Source organism: Pleurotus ostreatus (assembly GCF_014466165.1).
Source record: "Pleurotus ostreatus strain PC9 chromosome Unknown scaffold_9, whole genome shotgun sequence".
NCBI lineage: Eukaryota > Fungi > Basidiomycota > Agaricomycetes > Agaricales > Pleurotaceae > Pleurotus > Pleurotus ostreatus.
The window spans coordinates 1,418,974-1,437,056 of record NW_023503164.1 but is presented as its reverse complement, the minus strand read 5'-3'; the positions used below and the strand labels follow the sequence as shown (position 1 = coordinate 1,437,056).

The window sequence follows — 18,083 nt, the reverse complement described above, 5'->3', positions numbered from 1 at the left end:
TGCAACCACCGACGTTAGCATACGCAGACATTCAAAGTATCCGGCCTCCACTGACCAGAATGAAGTTCCGAGACACAGAAGCTGAGTTGATTCGGGTTGAGGGTCCGCATCCCTTGTTTCGAGTCTCGGCGGCAAGTGCGATCAAAGACCGAAGTGGGCAGTATTTATGTGTTTCAACATCATCATCGGGCGCGCAGTAGGGTGCGACAGCCGAATCGAGCCGTCGATAGCGTGCGGAAAGGTGGTGCTTGCGGAGGTCACATGGTGGTCTATCGGCTTCATCTTCATCAGCGAGCTGGCTGCCAGTGTAAATGTGCTGGAGAGTACGTCCGACTTGTCTGTACTTCTCGGTATGTAGGCCAGTCTCGCATCGATTGAGCCGTCGTCGTTATCGTCGGTCAAGAGGTAGAACAAGCTAGGCGAATACATCAAACACATCAGCCCGCCGGTAAATCCTGATCTAACATAGTAGATGAAGAGAACTCACGAGATACACTGCATCTTGGTAGCAAACTTCCGGCGCTGGGTCGGAGCGTTCCGGCACCGACAGAGCTCAGGAAGTGGGTGTAGGCAACATGTGCATCGTCGTGGACATGGTGTTCGACGAAGTGAGATTTTTGAATTTTCGGGGCATATTTGAGTGATTTCGGCGGTTTGGGATGCGGAGAGCGAGGAGCAGTGAAGCTTTGAAGGGTTACCGGTTACCGGTTAGGTTCAAATTTGAAATCCAGCGCCTGTTTTGACTCCCAACACATATTTCAGGGGCACTACGCCTACGTCCGGGTCACCTTGTTGGGATGCGTTGAAGTTGCGAATGCGATTGTTTCTACCACCGTTGTGACCGCCCCGGATTGTTCCATTAAATCGGTCGCCGTCGTATATGGTCGACATCACAAAAATTCACGATGATAGCTACGTGAAGGAGCAGTCAGCCAAAACCAAGTAGCAAGTAAATGCAGTGGGAGGCATCTTTACTCGCACCTACTAATTGGTGTGTTGGCTGAAGTGATGCTTGTTTGCTATTGGAGAATGTCTGCTGAAGACAATCGACGTGGTGAGCTTTTAAGGATCCAATCTTGAAAAAGACACTCATGAGAGCTCACGTCGGGTAGATGCAACAATCACTTCTCTGCTTTGCCTCCCCAGAGTTACTCCTGATGGCAAACGGCCTGGCTTGCACAGTGCAAACACCGATAAGCGAGGATGTAGGTATTATGTGACGGCCCCTTGTTTACATGCTACTTGTCGAAAGTCGAAGGAACTGGTTGGAATGGACCAAATATAGATATAGAAAAACTCACATGTTGACAGACACCAGTGCTGATGAGAAGAAATGGAGACTCAAGCACTCGGCACTCATGTAAGTACGATGGTCCTATGTCGACGGACAATGCAGTATAGTCAGCTGTGGGTTGGTTCTATGTTTTCATGTGAAAAGCGAACAACGCCATACGCCCAGCCGGTGATATCTCAGTGAACTCCCGAGCGAATGGATCTTGATGACCTGCACCCAAGTCGCACGGCAACGGTGGAGTTCCCGAGTTATCACAGGAAGACATGCGGAAGGAGGAAGTGGTCAAGTGTTTGAAAGAATGGCGGTACGTGAGACCAATTTTTTACTTTCAGGAATTGCCTAGCAAGTCAGTGATGGCAATAAAATTAGACACGAATCATGGTACCCTTCGCGGTTGAAAACTGGGAATAAGCTGCCCCTTCTGAACATCCAGTGCTGCGAGGGATCATCAGAGTGTCATTTTGATGCAAGTGGGGCTGGAAGCATTTGAACGGCCTGGACACGACTGTCGGGTAAACCATCAGAAGACAGAGTTGGGGGTCAAGTTGTTGGGGGTTGAATTGGGTTGGCTCAAATGAGTAGACTCGAGACCGGCCGCGGCAGTGATCGTCCAGCCTTCTGGGGGAATCTAGCGCGCGGCTCGCGTTACTGAGCAGAGTTCTGAGTCGTAAACGAAACCTGAAACGAGCTGTATGAGACAACTCACGTTTGCACATCGATAGGAATGAGAAAAGGCTGCGGGTGGGGTGATCGGAGTATTCAATTGGCGCGGCATGCTGTCTGTTTCTCACCTTCGGACTGAATCTGCATTGAAGGTGAGATAAAGCTCCAGTCCAACTGCGTTCGAAGCAACATGGCGTGGCGACGAATTAACTTTGACCCATGGGGTTACCAATAATCTCTCAATGATTTTGTGTTTTTCATTTTGCTTATCTGGATCCATTCCTGCATCTATATGATCTTCGTCAGCAACGAGGACAAACATCGTGGAGTACGACCAAACCTGTTCCATCTTATAGTTCAGGTCACCCTGAAGGACGCAACGGCGATCTGCCTACAGATAGTTGGATGTACGCCTGCATTGCATCCTCAGAAGTCCCCTGGCACCTTGCGAATGATTAAGCCTTATAACTTTTGACTAAAACAAAACCGGATCCGGTGATTAGGAGGAGTGGTGAGCCGGGATTGAGGTTCAAACAAAACACAAGGCAACATATGGACCCAGGGCTTTGGGCATCTTGTACATCTCTAGGATCTCTACGAGAGGTGCCTTTCGTTGATATTCACCACGCGGGAACCCATCGGCAAAGAGGCATATAGTGCGTGGAAGGGGGATCACCGTGATGGCACTGATCACAATGGTGCTTCGGGTGCTTGGTGATGTCCAGCAGACCGAACAAGGAAAACGGCGGGGCTGCAGTCCTTGTCTTGTATTTTAGTAGGATAGCCAAGTTTTTGTTACGAAGCGACCCAGCGAATCACCAATGAGCACTGACGTCTTGCATAACGCAGGTCTTTTGAAGATCGCCTTTAGCTTCATTTATTCGGTTCAGAGCGTAGACAAATGCGTGTATGTGGTTCGGACCGTATTGCAATCATACAGCAGCAATCATACAGCAGCGGCCCTACAGTGGTCATCGGAGTCGGCGTAGCGACCATCAGCACTTCCATTGATATTGAGAGGCGGGATCTGATACATAGTACTTAGTGGGGGTTCACGTTCGGGGTAGAAGTCGCACATCAGTGACGGCAAGTTTCATAACCATACTAGGCGCCCGCCATTCTCCCAAATTAGGACACGCGGTACTTACTATTTTCCTCAGGAGCGACTGCCACCGTGACCATCATCAGCGTCGCCTTCTATCTGTCAAGCTTCGGGGAACTTGCGAGTATTTCGCTTGGAGGAATGGCCCACATAAGTAGTGTTTCTCCGCTTTTGTTTGACTCACGGATGACGGAATGGCTTCCAGGCAATAAGACGGCAAATCTTTCACCAAGCTGACACGACTGTTGACATTGCGTTTGTTGGACGTTTGAACGTTGAACCTCCGAGGTGATATGAGCGGAAAACATTGTATATGTCCCATGTATGGACTGGCAAACCAGTCATGCACAATGCGAAAACAACTCAAACCGTGACTCGAATATTTTCGTTTTCGACCCAATATCTTCGATCTCTTGACAAACCTCCAGGAGGCGAACCGCCGCCATTGCCAGGGGTGCACAAGATCAATGATGGTGTGAAGTCTCATATCTCTCATATCTCAGGCCTCAACGCTCCAGCAGTATTTAATTTTGCGTGTGTTGTGTCTGGGTGAGTATGCCGGTTCCTCCTGGTTCTTCCTGGTTCTTCCTGGTTCCATCCTTCTTCACGTGATCGTCGCCCAGTATCCAGTATGTTTATCCCCAGTGCACAAGAGCCGCGTACTCACATCAATTCCTTTCTTTCTCTTCTGAGTTCTTATCGCCAGCAGGTTTCCGCGCCCCTTTGACCCGCACCCCACCGCATATTCCCCGGGCAGATCCGGTCATTCACATACATTATCATTTCCTTTGTCTGTTTCCTCGATCTGACCCCCGCCTTCAGTTCCACGCCAACAAGGTCCTGCAGTCACCAGGTCCAATCGGGGATCTGTGAGCATGAACCAGCACAAAGGATGTCGTAGCATCCCAGGGGCAGCTTGGAGCTGTTGAAATCTGATGAATCGTTTGCCTTCGGCACCAGGCTGTGTGCCACCAACACTCTACGGAATCTGGCGGGCAAGAAATATGGCCACAAGCGCAAGCCCATCATCGGGGCCGATATCCAAAACCCATCTACATCTGGTGCCGATGATATAGGTTAGCAACCGTTCTGTTTGTCGGATTTCGGTCAAACAACCTCTTCATCAGCAGGTCATTAACACCCAGGATCATGGTCAAATACCTGCCGTTGAACAGCGACATTCGGAACCTTCCGGCCAGCGATTCAAAGCACGTTGATAGCCTCGTTCACCTACAAGAAATCATTCTGGTCCCACACTCTATGTATGCTAGGTCTTTGGGCCTCCGATGGAAAATTCTGAATATCGACTACAAGATTGCCCGTTTCCATGTGTCCCTACCTGCCCTACTCAACGTGCATGGCCTATGGTCCAGTGGTCTTATTGTCAATCTCCCCGTTGCAAAAACGCTACCTCGAGGCGTGGCGCAGCTGGGGTGTTATAAATGCACACCGTTGAGCCTCCTCCATTGCTACGAACTACGGCCGACATAGGACTACAAATCTACCTGAACATCACCAAGGCGGCCATAGCGCAACTCTACGATATGCCTGCAGACACATTAGTCAAATGGCAGTTGAGTATCGCGGTATCGGTCAATGCCAATGTGTGGTATCTTCCCTTCCTATTCGCAATCATCCTCGTCATTTTTTCCATGATCTTGTATGGACTCCCCAGAGTCACAATGCCGGTTTGATTAACAACCCTTCTTTGCGCAGCCCCCGAGAACATATTGCCACCTTCATCAATGTATATTTCTCGGGGGACCACTACAACGGCCCTATCAATGGCGGACAAAACGGGGGTAGAGGGAATACAAGTGAGCAACCCTTTATGTCTCCTCATCGTTCCAACTGATGCCCTGCTCTTAGTTACGAACATCATGTAGCTTGAGAATCGTGACCGCATTCTTCGTGGTCAACAAGCATTTCATGCTGGCAGCCAACAAGCGCCTGCTCATACCCGTTCCTGTGCTTCTATATTTAGTGTCTTGGTGGTGGGCTCATATCATACTTTGCATGTATGTATGTCTTGGGGAGGCTTCGGACTGTTCGCATTCATATATCTCACCTACATTAAATTAAAGTACGCCCGTCGTAGCTATCTGGTATTTGGATGTTCGCAGCTGCGGCCAGGCTGCAGGTGACTATTTTGTCTTTGAACTTGGTGGTAACGCGTGTATTTCATTTCACTATGATTTCACCTGTGCCTCGAGGCGGAGTGGAGTTCTAATATGTCCTTCTGGACCCCAATTAGATGACAATGTGTTACATGCCTACCGAGAAAGATGTAGCGCATGGTACGGCGAACTCCACACAGATGAGTGAGTCCTGAAACGACGCGAGAAAAATGCGAGCATTCAATGTGTCAAAGGTTCTGCGGATGCGAGCACGAATGTAAAAGCAACACACAACAGTACTAGTGTCTAGAGTTGGCTTTACGCCTAATGGTAGTCGCTTCCGAAAAGGAGCAAAAGGAGCGAAACCAAGAATCTTGTGGCCGAAGTTGTACCGAGGTAGCGAATGTAGTTGTCCTTTCACATCAACACAACGTCTTCAAATCTGGGGCTAGCATTGACCCATTCTTGGAGGTAAACTTTACCAATGGAGGTGCGGTACATGCAGCCATTCCTTCTACCAGCGACCATGACGGCGACTGTTAAAGCACTCTCGAGGGACTTGCCGCTGGTATCGAGATGGCGCGACGGGGGCGGAAAATAGATGAAGGAGGTGGTGTCAAACGCAACGGACAATGCAATGAACTCGAATATGTCCTCGCCACGTTCAATTTGGGGGAGAATTTCGGCTTGGACGAGGGGTTCCAATTTGCTGACGGCGCCTATTCTATTGCCACCGAGATCGACAACCCTAAGGGTGGCATGCGAATTCAGTATTCTGAGACGAGCGACCTGCGCATGGCCCCGAAGAGCTCCTGGGAACATCCCTGTTTTCAAAGGATGGGGATTGCTTGATTCGGCGGTCAGAGAAGTAAAGACTTCCACAGCAAAGTCGCGATAAGTTGGCCACCTATCCATCAACACTCTATCCAAGTCTTCAAACCCGATCTGCTCCCATGAAGATCCCTCTGGCACAGGTAACTCGAAACAACCTGACATCCAAGCCACAGCCATCGACACACGCGCGGACACTCGGCGATTGGTCCATGAGTCCGCAATCTTCATCCATGACAAAGGCTGACTCCAAATATTGGCAGGTAGAACGACGACCTTATCATCCTTATCATACGAACAGAGCGACCATGACACTAAGGAACCTTGAAAGTCGTCCTCCTCGAGGTAAATGCCGCCAACTACAGAACTCCACGACCACGAGGGCAACACCAAGCTCTTTGACTCGTTGCGAACAAGGATTTGTGCCCGGGTGACATCGCCAGAGTAAGGCCTGTTCTAGTTCGGGGAGCGGAAGACCGAAATGGAGGTCATTGCGATCATATAGTGCGTTCAGGATGCCGGTAATGGCGTTATACGTGTCTGATGAATAAGACAAATTTCGATCACGATAGGCGAGTAGACGCCTTATATATTCGCCAAAAGGAACATGCCGCCCCCCATATAACCCCATCGTGAACGCAGGAGTTTGGTTTTCCGGGGCTTTCTTATTGAGATTCCCAAACCCGAATGAAAGCCGATCCTCGTGCCAAATCTGATTCTCGCATTCAAACTGGATTTGGGAGGAGGTGAAGTAAAGCTTTCGTTTCGCGAGGATAGCCTCCTGATATGTCCAACTACGGCTGAACCAACCAACCAGACGTGGCAACGGCCTGGAGGTAAATTTCCCCAACGAGGGTAACCAGTAACCCATCGATGATTTCGTATTTTTGGTCCTGCCTATCTTGACCCATACCCGCCAGCCCTGCATTCATATGATCTCCATCGACAGCGACGAGAACGAACGCAGCAGAAGAGTAAACTCCCGACATCGCTTGGATCTGCTCCATCTTGTCATTCGGGTCGTCTTGGATGATGCAAAGGCGATCGGTCCACAGATACCGTTCTTCTAGTCGGATACACACCCGCATCGCGTCCTCGATGGTCCTTGGCATTTTGAGAGCATTCAAGCCCCCGATTTGTTGATACGACGAGAATGTAGATACGGTGGTAAGGAGGAGTGATGGATCGGGATTGGGCCCCCAAACGTAGCTCAGGGCAACGTACCGACAACCCTCGGGCATCTTGACAATACGCCTTTCGTTGACATCCACTACGCGAAACCCCACGGGTAAAGAGGTATGCGGTGCTTTGCAATCGGGGTGATCGTGATCGCATTGATCGAGATGGTGCTTGACTGATGTCCAGTCCGAAATCTGCTTTCTGATAGGGAGCGCAAGAGCCTCCTTCGCTTCCACGGTCGACATCATTTGAAGGTTTGTGATGGACAATACGGCGATCTCTGGCCTGCTCCCAGCAATTATAACATACGCTGCCTACTTCTTATCTCCAGAGTGTTCGCACCACTGACCGGAATGAAGTCCTGGGATGTAGAACGTTAGTCGAATCTGAGTTGAGGGTTCGCAGGCCTTGTCTCGAGTTTTGACGGCAAGTACGATCAAAGAGCACAGCGGGCAGCCTGGGCGCATTTCGATATCCTCGAGCGTGCCGTAGGGTACGACAGCCTGATCGAACCCTCGATAGCATATAGAAAGGTGGCGTAATCTGAGGTGCTTGAAGAAGTCGCATAGTAGTCCACCAACTTAATCCTTGCCAGCGAGCTGGCAGCTATCGCAGCGCCCGTGGAACAGCGCCGGAGAGCATGTGCGCCTTGTCTGTATTTCTCGGCGTATAAGACAGTCCTGCGGGCCATCGTCATTGTCGCTCGTCGTCAAGAGGTGGATTCTCGACAATCTTAATGATACGTCAGAAAATCTGGTTTTGAGATAGACAATGAAGGAGTCGAGCTCACAAATCTCGGTAGCGTATCATTGTGGTTGGAGCATTCCAACATCAAACGGACGGTGTGGGCGAAGTGATGATTCAGGTTCACGCAGGGTTCAAGAACAAGGATGGAAATTTGAAATTCAGCGCTTGTATTGATCCTAATGTACATTGTACAAGAAGTCAGGGGTATGCTCCTGGGTGCACATCAAGTGCTAGAAGTGCTAACAACTGGCCGGGGAACGGTATAAATTATTTCCAATAAGAACTGACTTGGGCAGACGTATCACTCGTGAAGCTTCAGGCCCTGCGGATTGGGTTTGGATAGCCATTGTGATTCAACACAAGTTTTTTCTCGAGTTTTGCTCGCAGCCGTTGATTTCGAGCAGTCATGTCTTCGATTTTCTTAGCGAGTTCCTTTAATTTGCCAAATGCCGTCTTTCCCTCTGTCGAAGACATATTCGGAAGCCGGGCATTGATCGAATCGAGTTCGGCTTCAATGTCCTCTATGATTCACGTCGATTGGTCATTTTCTGGTAGCAAGACGGTAATTTGCGTACCACCGGTCATACGAAAAGTGTCATGGATGTTGTTTTTTCCGCCATTGTTGCCGCCGGATATCTCTGCGAAAGTATCACCAGCGAAGTGGGCAGGGTGTTGATATTCCGGCATTATCGATTATTGATCGCTTTCAGTCTGCATTTGAGCATTACATGGCAAGCTTCGCAGCTAATGGCTAGAACAATCAGCTCACCGTTGTATATATTTCAGGGCTGTTGGCGATAGGCTTCGGGGAGGAATCAGTTGTGCGCTAACCCCATAGCCCTTTCTTGATGCTTTATACGTGTTCAGCCTGCCCCTAGTACCAAACTTCGATGCTTAATCAGTAAACTCGACGATAATCGCTGGATCACTCACATAGACAAAGAAGTCATTGTATTTGAGTCGCGCGGGGCCAAAGCTGAATAGCCCTTCGGGAATAGCGCGGGTTTCGGCCCTGTATGGAATAAGGAAAGGCGGAGCTGCTGTCGATACACGGATGGCTGAATGTACCAGGAGTATTGTTTCAGGGGACAGAAAACAAAGATAGCATATGGTTGAAATAGGTTGCTGCTGGAAGTAAGTGCAAAGTAAGTGCCAAAGCGGACAAGAAATGATGTGCCCACAAGCGCCCACAAGTGGCGTCTGGGCGACGAAACTTGGACGAAACAAAACGAAACTCCCACGTCGTAACAAGGACCCATAGATGGCTTGTTTTTTGGTGCTTGTAAGCTTGCTGCCAGCGCAACATTCCGCGAGGAACAGTAAAGATGCCGAACCAGCGGTAAGGCAATTGGCCTTGGTACTGAACTCTTAAAACGCACACTGCCAACGACCATATATTCCCTATCATAAGACAAACATCAATCCCTCGAGTAAATACATTGTAGGTCCCATGGCCTCCGAGGATACATGGTACACCACTCACCTATTCTTCAGTCTTGACTCGACCAGTCCTTCGTCCAGCCGCTACGTCAACCAGATCACATAATGGACAAATACAACGGCGACCATTTTAGTAAACCAATTACGGGCGGCAACAACGGTGGAAGAAACAACCACACGCGTACCTTTTACGCGGCCAAAGGTATACTAGACAGTGTGCTGCCGTTCTGTTAGCTGATGTTTCATATTCTAGAGGATATGACGAGTACCTTGGAGATGTACGAAGCAATGGTAGACCATGTGGAAGACGGCGTTGCATGGCGAGCTTTGGGGGAGCTGGAGACGATGAATGATAAGCTGCAAAAGGCTAGAAGGGCAAATGAGTACTTGCAAAGGAAGGTAGCAGAGAAATTCGGGTTCCCACACGTGAGTCACTCTGGACACGAATATTGCACTGAACTCACCTAGATAAACAGAGGCCGGATGTTCGCAAGTGACAAGTAAGAGTGTTGGGATATGGGTTCCCTATATCGTACGCCCTGGGGGTTGATTCCGAATCTGATTCCTTACGAACGAACAATGAAATCGGCGATCAGGATCGGTGGGCACAGACCGTAAGAGGCATGTAAACGTCGTCGGCTCGGAGCGGCCTCGTTCCTATGAAGACCGCGAATTTGGCAAAGAATTTGGAACGAAAAGGAAAGATACCCATTCGGCACCGTCCCGCAGGTCTTGTACATCATGCATCCTACAGTGGTAGCGGAGTTTCGGATTCGGTGCCGACTGCGACGAGAGCCTGAGCGAGTCATTCCCACGTTGTTTACTTCTAGGAAATAGCAGGTAGACTGGGTATCAACGCTTCGATGCCGCGAAGTAGATGCGGTATGCCCTACATTTTTATTCATGATTTAATTCGATGGGAGGGTCTACATTCTCCGCTTGCCTCCTGGAGAACAAGAAGGTGTTTGATCGATACGATGGCGCCCAAGCAGGTAACGATCACCTGGGGAGGGCGGACGACGGAGGAGACAACAAGCATGCGATGCAAAGTCATGATTGGGAGCAGGCCGCGGATTGCAGCCGCGATGCGTGAGCTCTGACGTGTAAATGACTATCCTCGTTTATCCTCCGGAGTGGCACAGCCATACGTGGGAGGGTGTGTACTATGATGTGTCTACTACCTACATCGTTATCATCTGAACCACCGCTTCTGCTGCACCGTGGCGGTTTACACCGCGTAATAAGATGAGATAGTCAATAGTGGCGCCCCCATGGCTCAAGTAAATCATAGAGGCGAGATATAAAATGGATCGGGGTGGTTCATATCCCTGTGGCTTTCCCCTCATCACTGCTGAGGCTGGTCACTAGTTCACGTTCGCTGTCCTGGCACAATGCGGCGCCCCGTTCGCTCGACGAATTGTAGCACCGCTGGGTAATGCTTTACATTCCCCAGTATTCTTTCCGCGTTCATCGCTGCTCGTCTTATCCTCCCCCTCATCCCCTCCCTGGCTGCTCGGTGTGCCTCGCACTTTACCAGGTAGTGGCTGACTGTCTCTTCGTACACCCCGCATGCCGAACACGTTGGGGAAGGCACTGCGCCAATTCGACATGCTTGCAAACGCGTTGCGGTGCGCACTTGAGGGCTTCCCCAGCCCTATCGCTTCCCTTCTCTGGAACCTTTCCGACAGGTCCCGCGCTTCCACTGGCGCTTCCGTGATGGAACCTCTGATCCCTGCCCTTTCATCCCTCCCCTCGTTCGCCTTTTGATCCTTCATGTCTCTAAGTTTCTTGCGGATCAGTCTCTAGGTTGTAGGCTGATATAACCATGAGCGAATCTCCATTCTCGATCTATACACCTACACATGATGGGTTAAATGTTCATCGAATCTAACGCAATGACGGACTACTTACCTTAACACCTACGCACCATACACTCGCACGCATCCTCCTTCATCCCATCTCTCTTCTCCCCTCAACTGGGTCCTGCACCCCCCATTTGGCGCCTCGTGCTGCGTCTGGCATGGCCAACTGACAACAGGGTGAGTGACAACCGCGAGGTGAGCGTCTCTCCCATGCCTTGTGCACACCCTCACCCTCACCATCCCCATTTTGTTCCCGCCCTATCTATGCCCCGTTCTTGTTTCCAGTGAGTGTAACCGCCCTACCCATCGACATTATCAGCCAAAGCCGCGGCCATGTCCAGACTATGCACGCGTTGGCGTTGGCACAGCTCTAAGCTCTGAGCTCTGCGCTGTAGAAGGTAGGCCTCCTGCCGGCCAGGTTCTCCATTATCCACGGTGCGTGGGCGATCTCCCCCGATTCGAGAAACGCGAGTCTATCGCGGCTGCATCGTAACTAACTACCACGAAGATACATAGATATAATGAGAGGTTCTCTGTTGATTTTTTGCAGAGGCTGAACTGACCTCTTCTTTGACCCCGTATCCACAGTTTCCATCGACGACGAGGGCATAGCATCGAGTAAGCCGTGCCGACCCCCATCTCGCGCACTCCCTCCTCTTCCTCCTCCTGTTTTTTTATCCTCTCGGTCTCGGTCTCGTTCACGCTTCTTGTTTGACCCATGGCTCGCCCACCTATTCCCGTAGAGATACAGGCGTATACGTTCGATGCTAAGGGGGGGTCTTGGTGCAGCATTCGAGGGAGTTCCATCGTCCACGTTTAGGATTGGGTAGTGTGTCGTGAGTATAGTTGTCGGTGGAGGGAGTAGAATATGGTACCTTGGGATGGCAAAAGTTGGATGTGTGCACATCGACTATGAAACTGAGCCAGCTCGTTTCCTAATTGAATAGGTAAGGTCCCATGGATGTGAGCTTGTCGCTGGTGATTGCTTCGTTTTCATCGTCGTAGCAGTTCGCCAAGTTCCTTGGCTCGCGGTCGGGCAATGAGGGCTTCGAAGATAAGCGCCGAACCAAAATAGTTCCGCTCCTCTACCACGATGCGCGCAGACATCAACTTCCATCCTCAGCGGCCAGTATCGTGCGCCGCGGTGTGAGGGCGCGCTTGCCATGGCTGCCTCTTCTATTGCTTCTGCCGCCCACGCCTCTCAAATAGATCTCGACCTCAATACCCGGGAAGGCACAATCCAACGTTTCTACAGATTCGCAAAGAAAGAAGCCACGTTTTTCCGTGTTCACCTCCTCGCGTTTGCCATTGTCCCCCTCGTCTTCTCTGGTATCTTCTATGCTTGCAACGGACGGTTTCCAGTCAGTTATTTGGACTCTTTGTTCCTATGCTACTCGGCGATGACCGTCACTGGTCTTTCGACGATCAACTTATCTACAACGACCGCAATGCAGCAGGCCCTGCTCTTCTTCTTGATGATGATTGTGAGCAATATTCCTGGCGCTTACACCATGGGATATGAACGAGTTCTTCGCACAGGGTGACATAACGATGGTCTCGTGGGTCATGGTACTCGTCCGAAAGTGAGTACCTTGAATATTCACATTGCCTTTATTTGACGCTGGGATAGGCACTACTTCCGTACCCATTGCGAATACGTTGCTTCTCTGCGTCTGCGCCCTCCGACGCGCCGTGGCGCATTACTATCCCTGCAGCGCATGCGCACGATGCTCCCGAACTCAATATCATCGCCGAAGGTTACCCAGGCTGATGCAGAGAAGGAGATCACCGACTCTCCATTCTCTATCGGCAATCCAACTGGTCTCCCCAACGCCACGGATGTCGTGATCTTAACAGAACCCACACCCCGCCCGACGGGGCTGACTTCCTTCGGGTTCGGCAACGTCAGTTATGAGGGCGAGCGTCACAGCGCGGACATTGACCGAATCATGAGCGATGACGCGCGAACGTTCACGAGCTCGCCGAAAGCAGCCAGCGTCGCCCTCTCCCCTCCTTCCCCTACCTCTCCCACAAGCCCCGATGACCCTGGTTTCCCGCGAACAATTTCATTCTCATCGGCGGTCAGACCTGGTCTACCCCATAGCGGGTCGCGGGACATGCCTCGTAGAGGAATGACGATGCTCACCCCGAATCACCACGTATCCCCGCCTTCGGACGATCCCAGTGGCAAGCATATAGCCAAATACAAAAACCACGGGGGGTTCCCAGGCCCGGTCAACCTCGCGCAGATGGCGTTGCAACGTATGGCTCCGACGGCGTACAGGAAGCTCCAGCGCTCGCTCACATTGCCCTACACGACGACGCTAAACGGCAGCCCTGCGCCCATCGTCTCCAGCCCCATCGTCTCCAGCCCCATCGTCTCCAGCCCTCTCGCCCGGCACTCACCTCTCAATGGTGAATTAATAAGGGAGGACGAGACGCCAATGGAGAAGTTCATAGCGGATATCAACACGAAGCTGGTGACGTGGCTGAGCTTCCCGCTGAAAGTCGGCAGGAACTCGTACTTCCGGGTGGACGAGCTGACGGACGACCAGGTGGAGGAGATCGGGGGCGCTGAGTATAGGGCGCTGAGGGTGCTGAGCTACTTGGTTCCTTGTGTGAGTGTTACTTAGTTGACGGCCGTTCGTGTTGTTTACCATCTCGTCTGACCGCTCGCTCGCTCGCATGCGCATATAGTATTTCGTGCTCACACAGGTGTTCGCGTACATCCTCTTCGTGCCGTGGATCTCCGTGACGCACACCTACGACGGTGTCTTCGAGGCGCAGCCACGAACCATACAGAAGCCTTGGTACGCTTTTATTCAATATTCAAATAAGGCTTTACGCACCGTCTGAGGTTACTTGACGCAGGTTCGGTCTTTTCCAAGTGATGGGCGCATATACCGGCGGCGGTCTTTCGTTGGTGGATATGTGAGTTCATTTTCTATAGTCTTCGCCTACCTCTCATGTCGCTTTTCTCAGGGGCATGGTGCCATTCCAGTCAGCGTATCTCATGATATGTGAGTAGTATTCCATTTATTCTGTTACACAGAGGGATTCGACGACCGTGTCAGTTGCCTTGATGTTCGTTATCCTTGCGGGTAATCACGCATTGGTCAGTGCACCCCTTCCCCACTATCCGTCCAGAGATAACTAATCTTGACCGATGCAGCCGATCTTGTGAGCCCCTCCTTCTCTCCTTCGCTTTCATCGACCACTCGTTTACGAATGAAACGAATCTGTTAATCTGTCTCATGCCAGTTTGCGCTTTGTTATGTATGTGTTCATTTATTATGGCCTGATTTCTTTGTGGATAATGGTCGCTGATCTTGACGATGTCGGAAAGATGGATCGGCTATAAAATCACGCCCATCACATCGGAAACGCACAAGGCTATGGAGTTCCTTATCGACCATCCTCGGAGGTACGCACGCAGATCTCAGTGACCGCGATAAGACTCTAACTAACAGACAAACTGTAGATGCTTTATCTATCTGTACGTCCTTCCATTTTTGCTCGCTTGTTATCGAGCCCCAGACCTCATACGCAACACTCCTCTGTCAGATTCCCTAGTCACCAAACGTGGTTCCTTCTCATCTGTCTCGTGGCTTTCAGGTCCGTCTAACCCGTCTTCGTGCTTAGCTAATTTGAACGGTTCGATTGACTGTTGATCCATATATTCATCAGTGCCGTGGAATGGGCCGCATTCGAAGTTCTGAGTACGCTCCTCCACTTCGACGCAAGTTTCACGACGTGCTTTAATCATTATGTTGTAGACATCGGCCTACCTGCGTTCGAAACGATCTCGCAAGGCCCGCGCGTTCTGGCGGGTCTTTTTCAAGGACTTGCCGCCCGCGCGTCAGGTTTCTCCATTGTGCCGGTTGCAAACTTGGCGCCTGCTATTCAGTAAGTGTTTCTGACCTAGCCTTCAATGAGCTGTCGTCTGAGGACCTAAAACCTTGAAGATTCTTGTATGCAGTGATGATGTATATCGCTGTAAGTGCTTCCTATTACTGGGGTTCTCCTCGTACGCTAACCTCTACCTTTCTTTCCCCAACTCTCTGGCCTCTTGACCTCCCGATCTCAGGTCTACCCAGTAGGATTGTACATTGTGTGGAATTTCGCTCTAACTGAGCTTCTCGGTACAGGTGGCCATGAGCATACACGCTACGAACGTTTACGAGGAGAGGTCCCTAGGCGTGTTCGAAGCCCCGCCGCCGGACGAGGACGAAGAACCAGGCGATCTGGAGAATTTGCCATCTCGCGAGCGCGTGGGCAAGTACCTCGACTGGCACCTGCGCAGGCAGATCTCCAACGGTGCGTGAATCCACCTCCCTGCGTCCGCTCCGTCAATGCTCATCCATGTTTTCGTGGGCGCAGATATATGGTGGCTCGTCTGGGCCGTCTTGGCTATCGCGGTCATCGAGCGGCGCAATCTAATGGATGAGGATAAGAAGTGGTTCGATCTGTTTAGGGTGCTCTTCGAGTTGGTGTCGGCGTTTGGTGGGATTGGGCTGACGTTGGGTGTACCATATGTAAGTGAAAGCATACCCCACCTTTCAGATACGAGCTGACCGACACTCCGTGTGCAGGACAACTTCTCGTTCTGCGGAGCGATGCGGCCGCTGTCGAAGCTTGTTATCATCGTTATCATGTGCGTACTCTTTCCACTCGTTTGCTTCTTTGGCGTTAATACTACATGCTTATAGGGTCCGTGGAAGGCACAGAGGTCTCCCTCTCGCAGTCGACCGCGCCGTGCTTCTGCCGACTGAACTGAATCGCTCGAAACAGGTGCCTAATGGTGATACGAACCACTCACCGGCACCACCGCAGACCGGAGATCAGCCCATACCCACACCCACGGATGCGCCAGCATCAGGCGCGAAGCCACTTGTTGACACTGTCGCGGCTTAACCGTTACTGGTCAACGTTTCAACATTCACACTCGCGTTCATACAGCTTTTGGGACACTGCATATACGCTCAGGCTATCACTCTTTGATTAGATTGTTTTTGATTCGGGATTCATATTGCATACACCTAGAATACATTGTATATAGATACCATGCTTCATATTTGCTATCTGCTTTCGATATGCTTACCTTCCATAAAATTAATATTAATCATGTTCCTTAAAAGTTATGGATCCCTGTGGCCAAGGCTTGCGCAAGACTGTTTCATCATATGTCAGACTCAGAGGAGACTAAGACGATGAAGATGCAGATGAAGATAGCATATCTAGTCAAATAGACGATGCCTAGCACTCCATTCTGCTTTCTAAGCGAGGGAGGCAAACAATATTGACCGACGCCGTCGAGGGCTTCATGGAATCCATGATGCAATATACATATAATGTTACAATTTGTTATTGGTATGTTGGACAGTGCCGTTTCCTCGAAGAGGATTGGCCGTACGCTTAGGGTATAATGAGCCCGGTTGTAGAATAGGAGGTGTAAACCCCTATTATAACTGGGGCCGCGATTGGTTGCCCACAATGAATGCGCCCGTCACTATCAGTCTCAAGTGACGCTCGTATCTATGCACGGGCCCATAAGAGATCACGACGTTGAATGACTGAATAACTACTCACTTTGATTACGAGCGCCGCCGTTATTCCCACCATAGATGGGGCCGTTGAATATATCCCCGTGATACTGGCATGTGGTGAACTCGAACATTTGTATGATGGTACTCCCTCTCTGCAGAATGCTGGAAGTAGAGAATGGTTAGTAACGAAGGCAACGAGATCTGGGAGGTTCTCACCAAATGACAACAAAGATGATCATAGAAATACCAAAGATGATCATAAACAAGAAAAAGACACAACACACATCACTGCACACGGCATCTTGCCATCTCTCAGCAGGCACATCTTCAGGTTGTGACTGGGGCGCCGTGGTGATGACCATGAAGATCGGGATAATCATGGCGGCCGCGGCGTTGGTTGAGGAAGAAATAAGCCGGTGAAAGCGACCGAGGTTCGGTTAATCATCTCTGCCATTGGGTGCGATATATGAGGCTTTGGATCTACAAATGTTTCCTGAAGGGGATCAAGGATGCCGGCGAGACTTGAAGAATAGGGTACTTGCGGTGACAGTACGCTCCGATGACCATGTATCATGATCGAGGTTGATCATGACTTCCTCGAACAACTCGGAGAGCAGATCGCGTCGGGGTGGCCGTGGTGGTCACTGCAAAACGTCCACACAACCTATGCTAATCTGTGCAATCAAAATCGGACGGGGGGTACTCCGGGAGGTCCGACTTAATGACGATGTTGTTGCAAGCCCGCGGTTCCAGATGTACTGAGTCTAAGTATACGAGTCCGGGAAAGTTTTGGTCCATTAACCGATTAAAATGAGTCTAAAGTTGATGGATAGGGAGACTTCTTTGAGGTTTCATTGATGTGGGGAAGGGGTTGTGCGTACGGACCTACTTCTGTCCGATCACTTTCAACCAGATGGAGGTTGGTACGATGCTACGCAGCCTGGCGCCAAAGGCAAATGATTCCTCAGCAGACGAGAAAAAAATCCTATGTCACCGCGTGCTTCTTTTGTTCAAATCAGGTTCGCAGGTCCTTCGTTGGACCTAGCAAGTGTGAGAGCCAATTAACGGGGAACTCACAGACGGAATAGGTAAGGAAACAGAAAACGGACCGGTGACACACGAAAGATAATAATTGACCAGGAACGACCGAACCCAGCTTTGAATGTGGACCGACAAGAATCAGGGTATCGGAGTGGGCCGAGAGCTAGAAGACACCAAGGAGAATGTATGGATATTTGCCGCTCCATCTAACGTACACTGCACAGAGGCGATAGCGAATCGGAGGGGCGAACAGTGAGTACG

The 18,083-nt window shown here is 50.6% G+C and overlaps 5 protein-coding genes across 5 annotated transcripts; 3 read left to right on the top strand and 2 right to left on the bottom strand.

Annotated features, from left to right (window-relative positions):
• Positions 1-3,402: 3,402 nt before the first annotated feature.
• Positions 3,403-4,914, top strand: PC9H_011654 (uncharacterized protein; the record flags this gene model as incomplete). The annotated part of the gene is made up of 4 exons (XM_036781137.1): positions 3,403-3,608; positions 4,020-4,135; positions 4,551-4,663; positions 4,735-4,914. The coding sequence occupies 4 exons, from the start codon at positions 3,403-3,405 to the stop codon at positions 4,912-4,914; spliced, it is 615 nt and encodes a 204-aa protein (XP_036626992.1).
• A 679-nt stretch (positions 4,915-5,593) lies between these two features.
• On the bottom strand, positions 5,594-7,431 carry PC9H_011653 (uncharacterized protein; the record flags this gene model as incomplete). The annotated part of the gene is given in 3 exon segments (XM_036781136.1): positions 5,594-6,366; positions 6,398-6,801; positions 6,818-7,431. 3 exon segments carry the CDS (start codon positions 7,429-7,431, stop codon positions 5,594-5,596), a joined length of 1,791 nt encoding a protein of 596 aa, XP_036626991.1.
• An 817-nt stretch (positions 7,432-8,248) lies between these two features.
• On the bottom strand, positions 8,249-8,620 carry PC9H_011652 (uncharacterized protein; the record flags this gene model as incomplete). Its single annotated transcript, XM_036781135.1, has 2 exons — positions 8,249-8,454; positions 8,509-8,620. 2 exons carry the CDS (start codon positions 8,618-8,620, stop codon positions 8,249-8,251), a joined length of 318 nt encoding a protein of 105 aa, XP_036626990.1.
• An 858-nt stretch (positions 8,621-9,478) lies between these two features.
• Positions 9,479-9,877, top strand: PC9H_011651 (uncharacterized protein; the record flags this gene model as incomplete). Its single annotated transcript, XM_036781134.1, has 3 exons — positions 9,479-9,575; positions 9,627-9,799; positions 9,842-9,877. 3 exons carry the CDS (start codon positions 9,479-9,481, stop codon positions 9,875-9,877), a joined length of 306 nt encoding a protein of 101 aa, XP_036626989.1.
• Positions 9,878-12,398: 2,521 nt separating this feature from the next.
• On the top strand, positions 12,399-16,149 carry PC9H_011650 (uncharacterized protein; the record flags this gene model as incomplete). The annotated part of the gene is made up of 18 exons (XM_036781133.1): positions 12,399-12,719; positions 12,775-12,818; positions 12,866-13,419; positions 13,465-13,853; positions 13,933-14,045; positions 14,107-14,166; positions 14,218-14,255; positions 14,310-14,376; positions 14,582-14,659; positions 14,717-14,731; positions 14,800-14,850; positions 14,923-14,954; positions 15,012-15,141; positions 15,201-15,231; positions 15,384-15,552; positions 15,616-15,770; positions 15,828-15,889; positions 15,945-16,149. 18 exons carry the CDS (start codon positions 12,399-12,401, stop codon positions 16,147-16,149), a joined length of 2,514 nt encoding a protein of 837 aa, XP_036626988.1.
• Between the last annotated feature and the right edge of the window lie 1,934 nt (positions 16,150-18,083).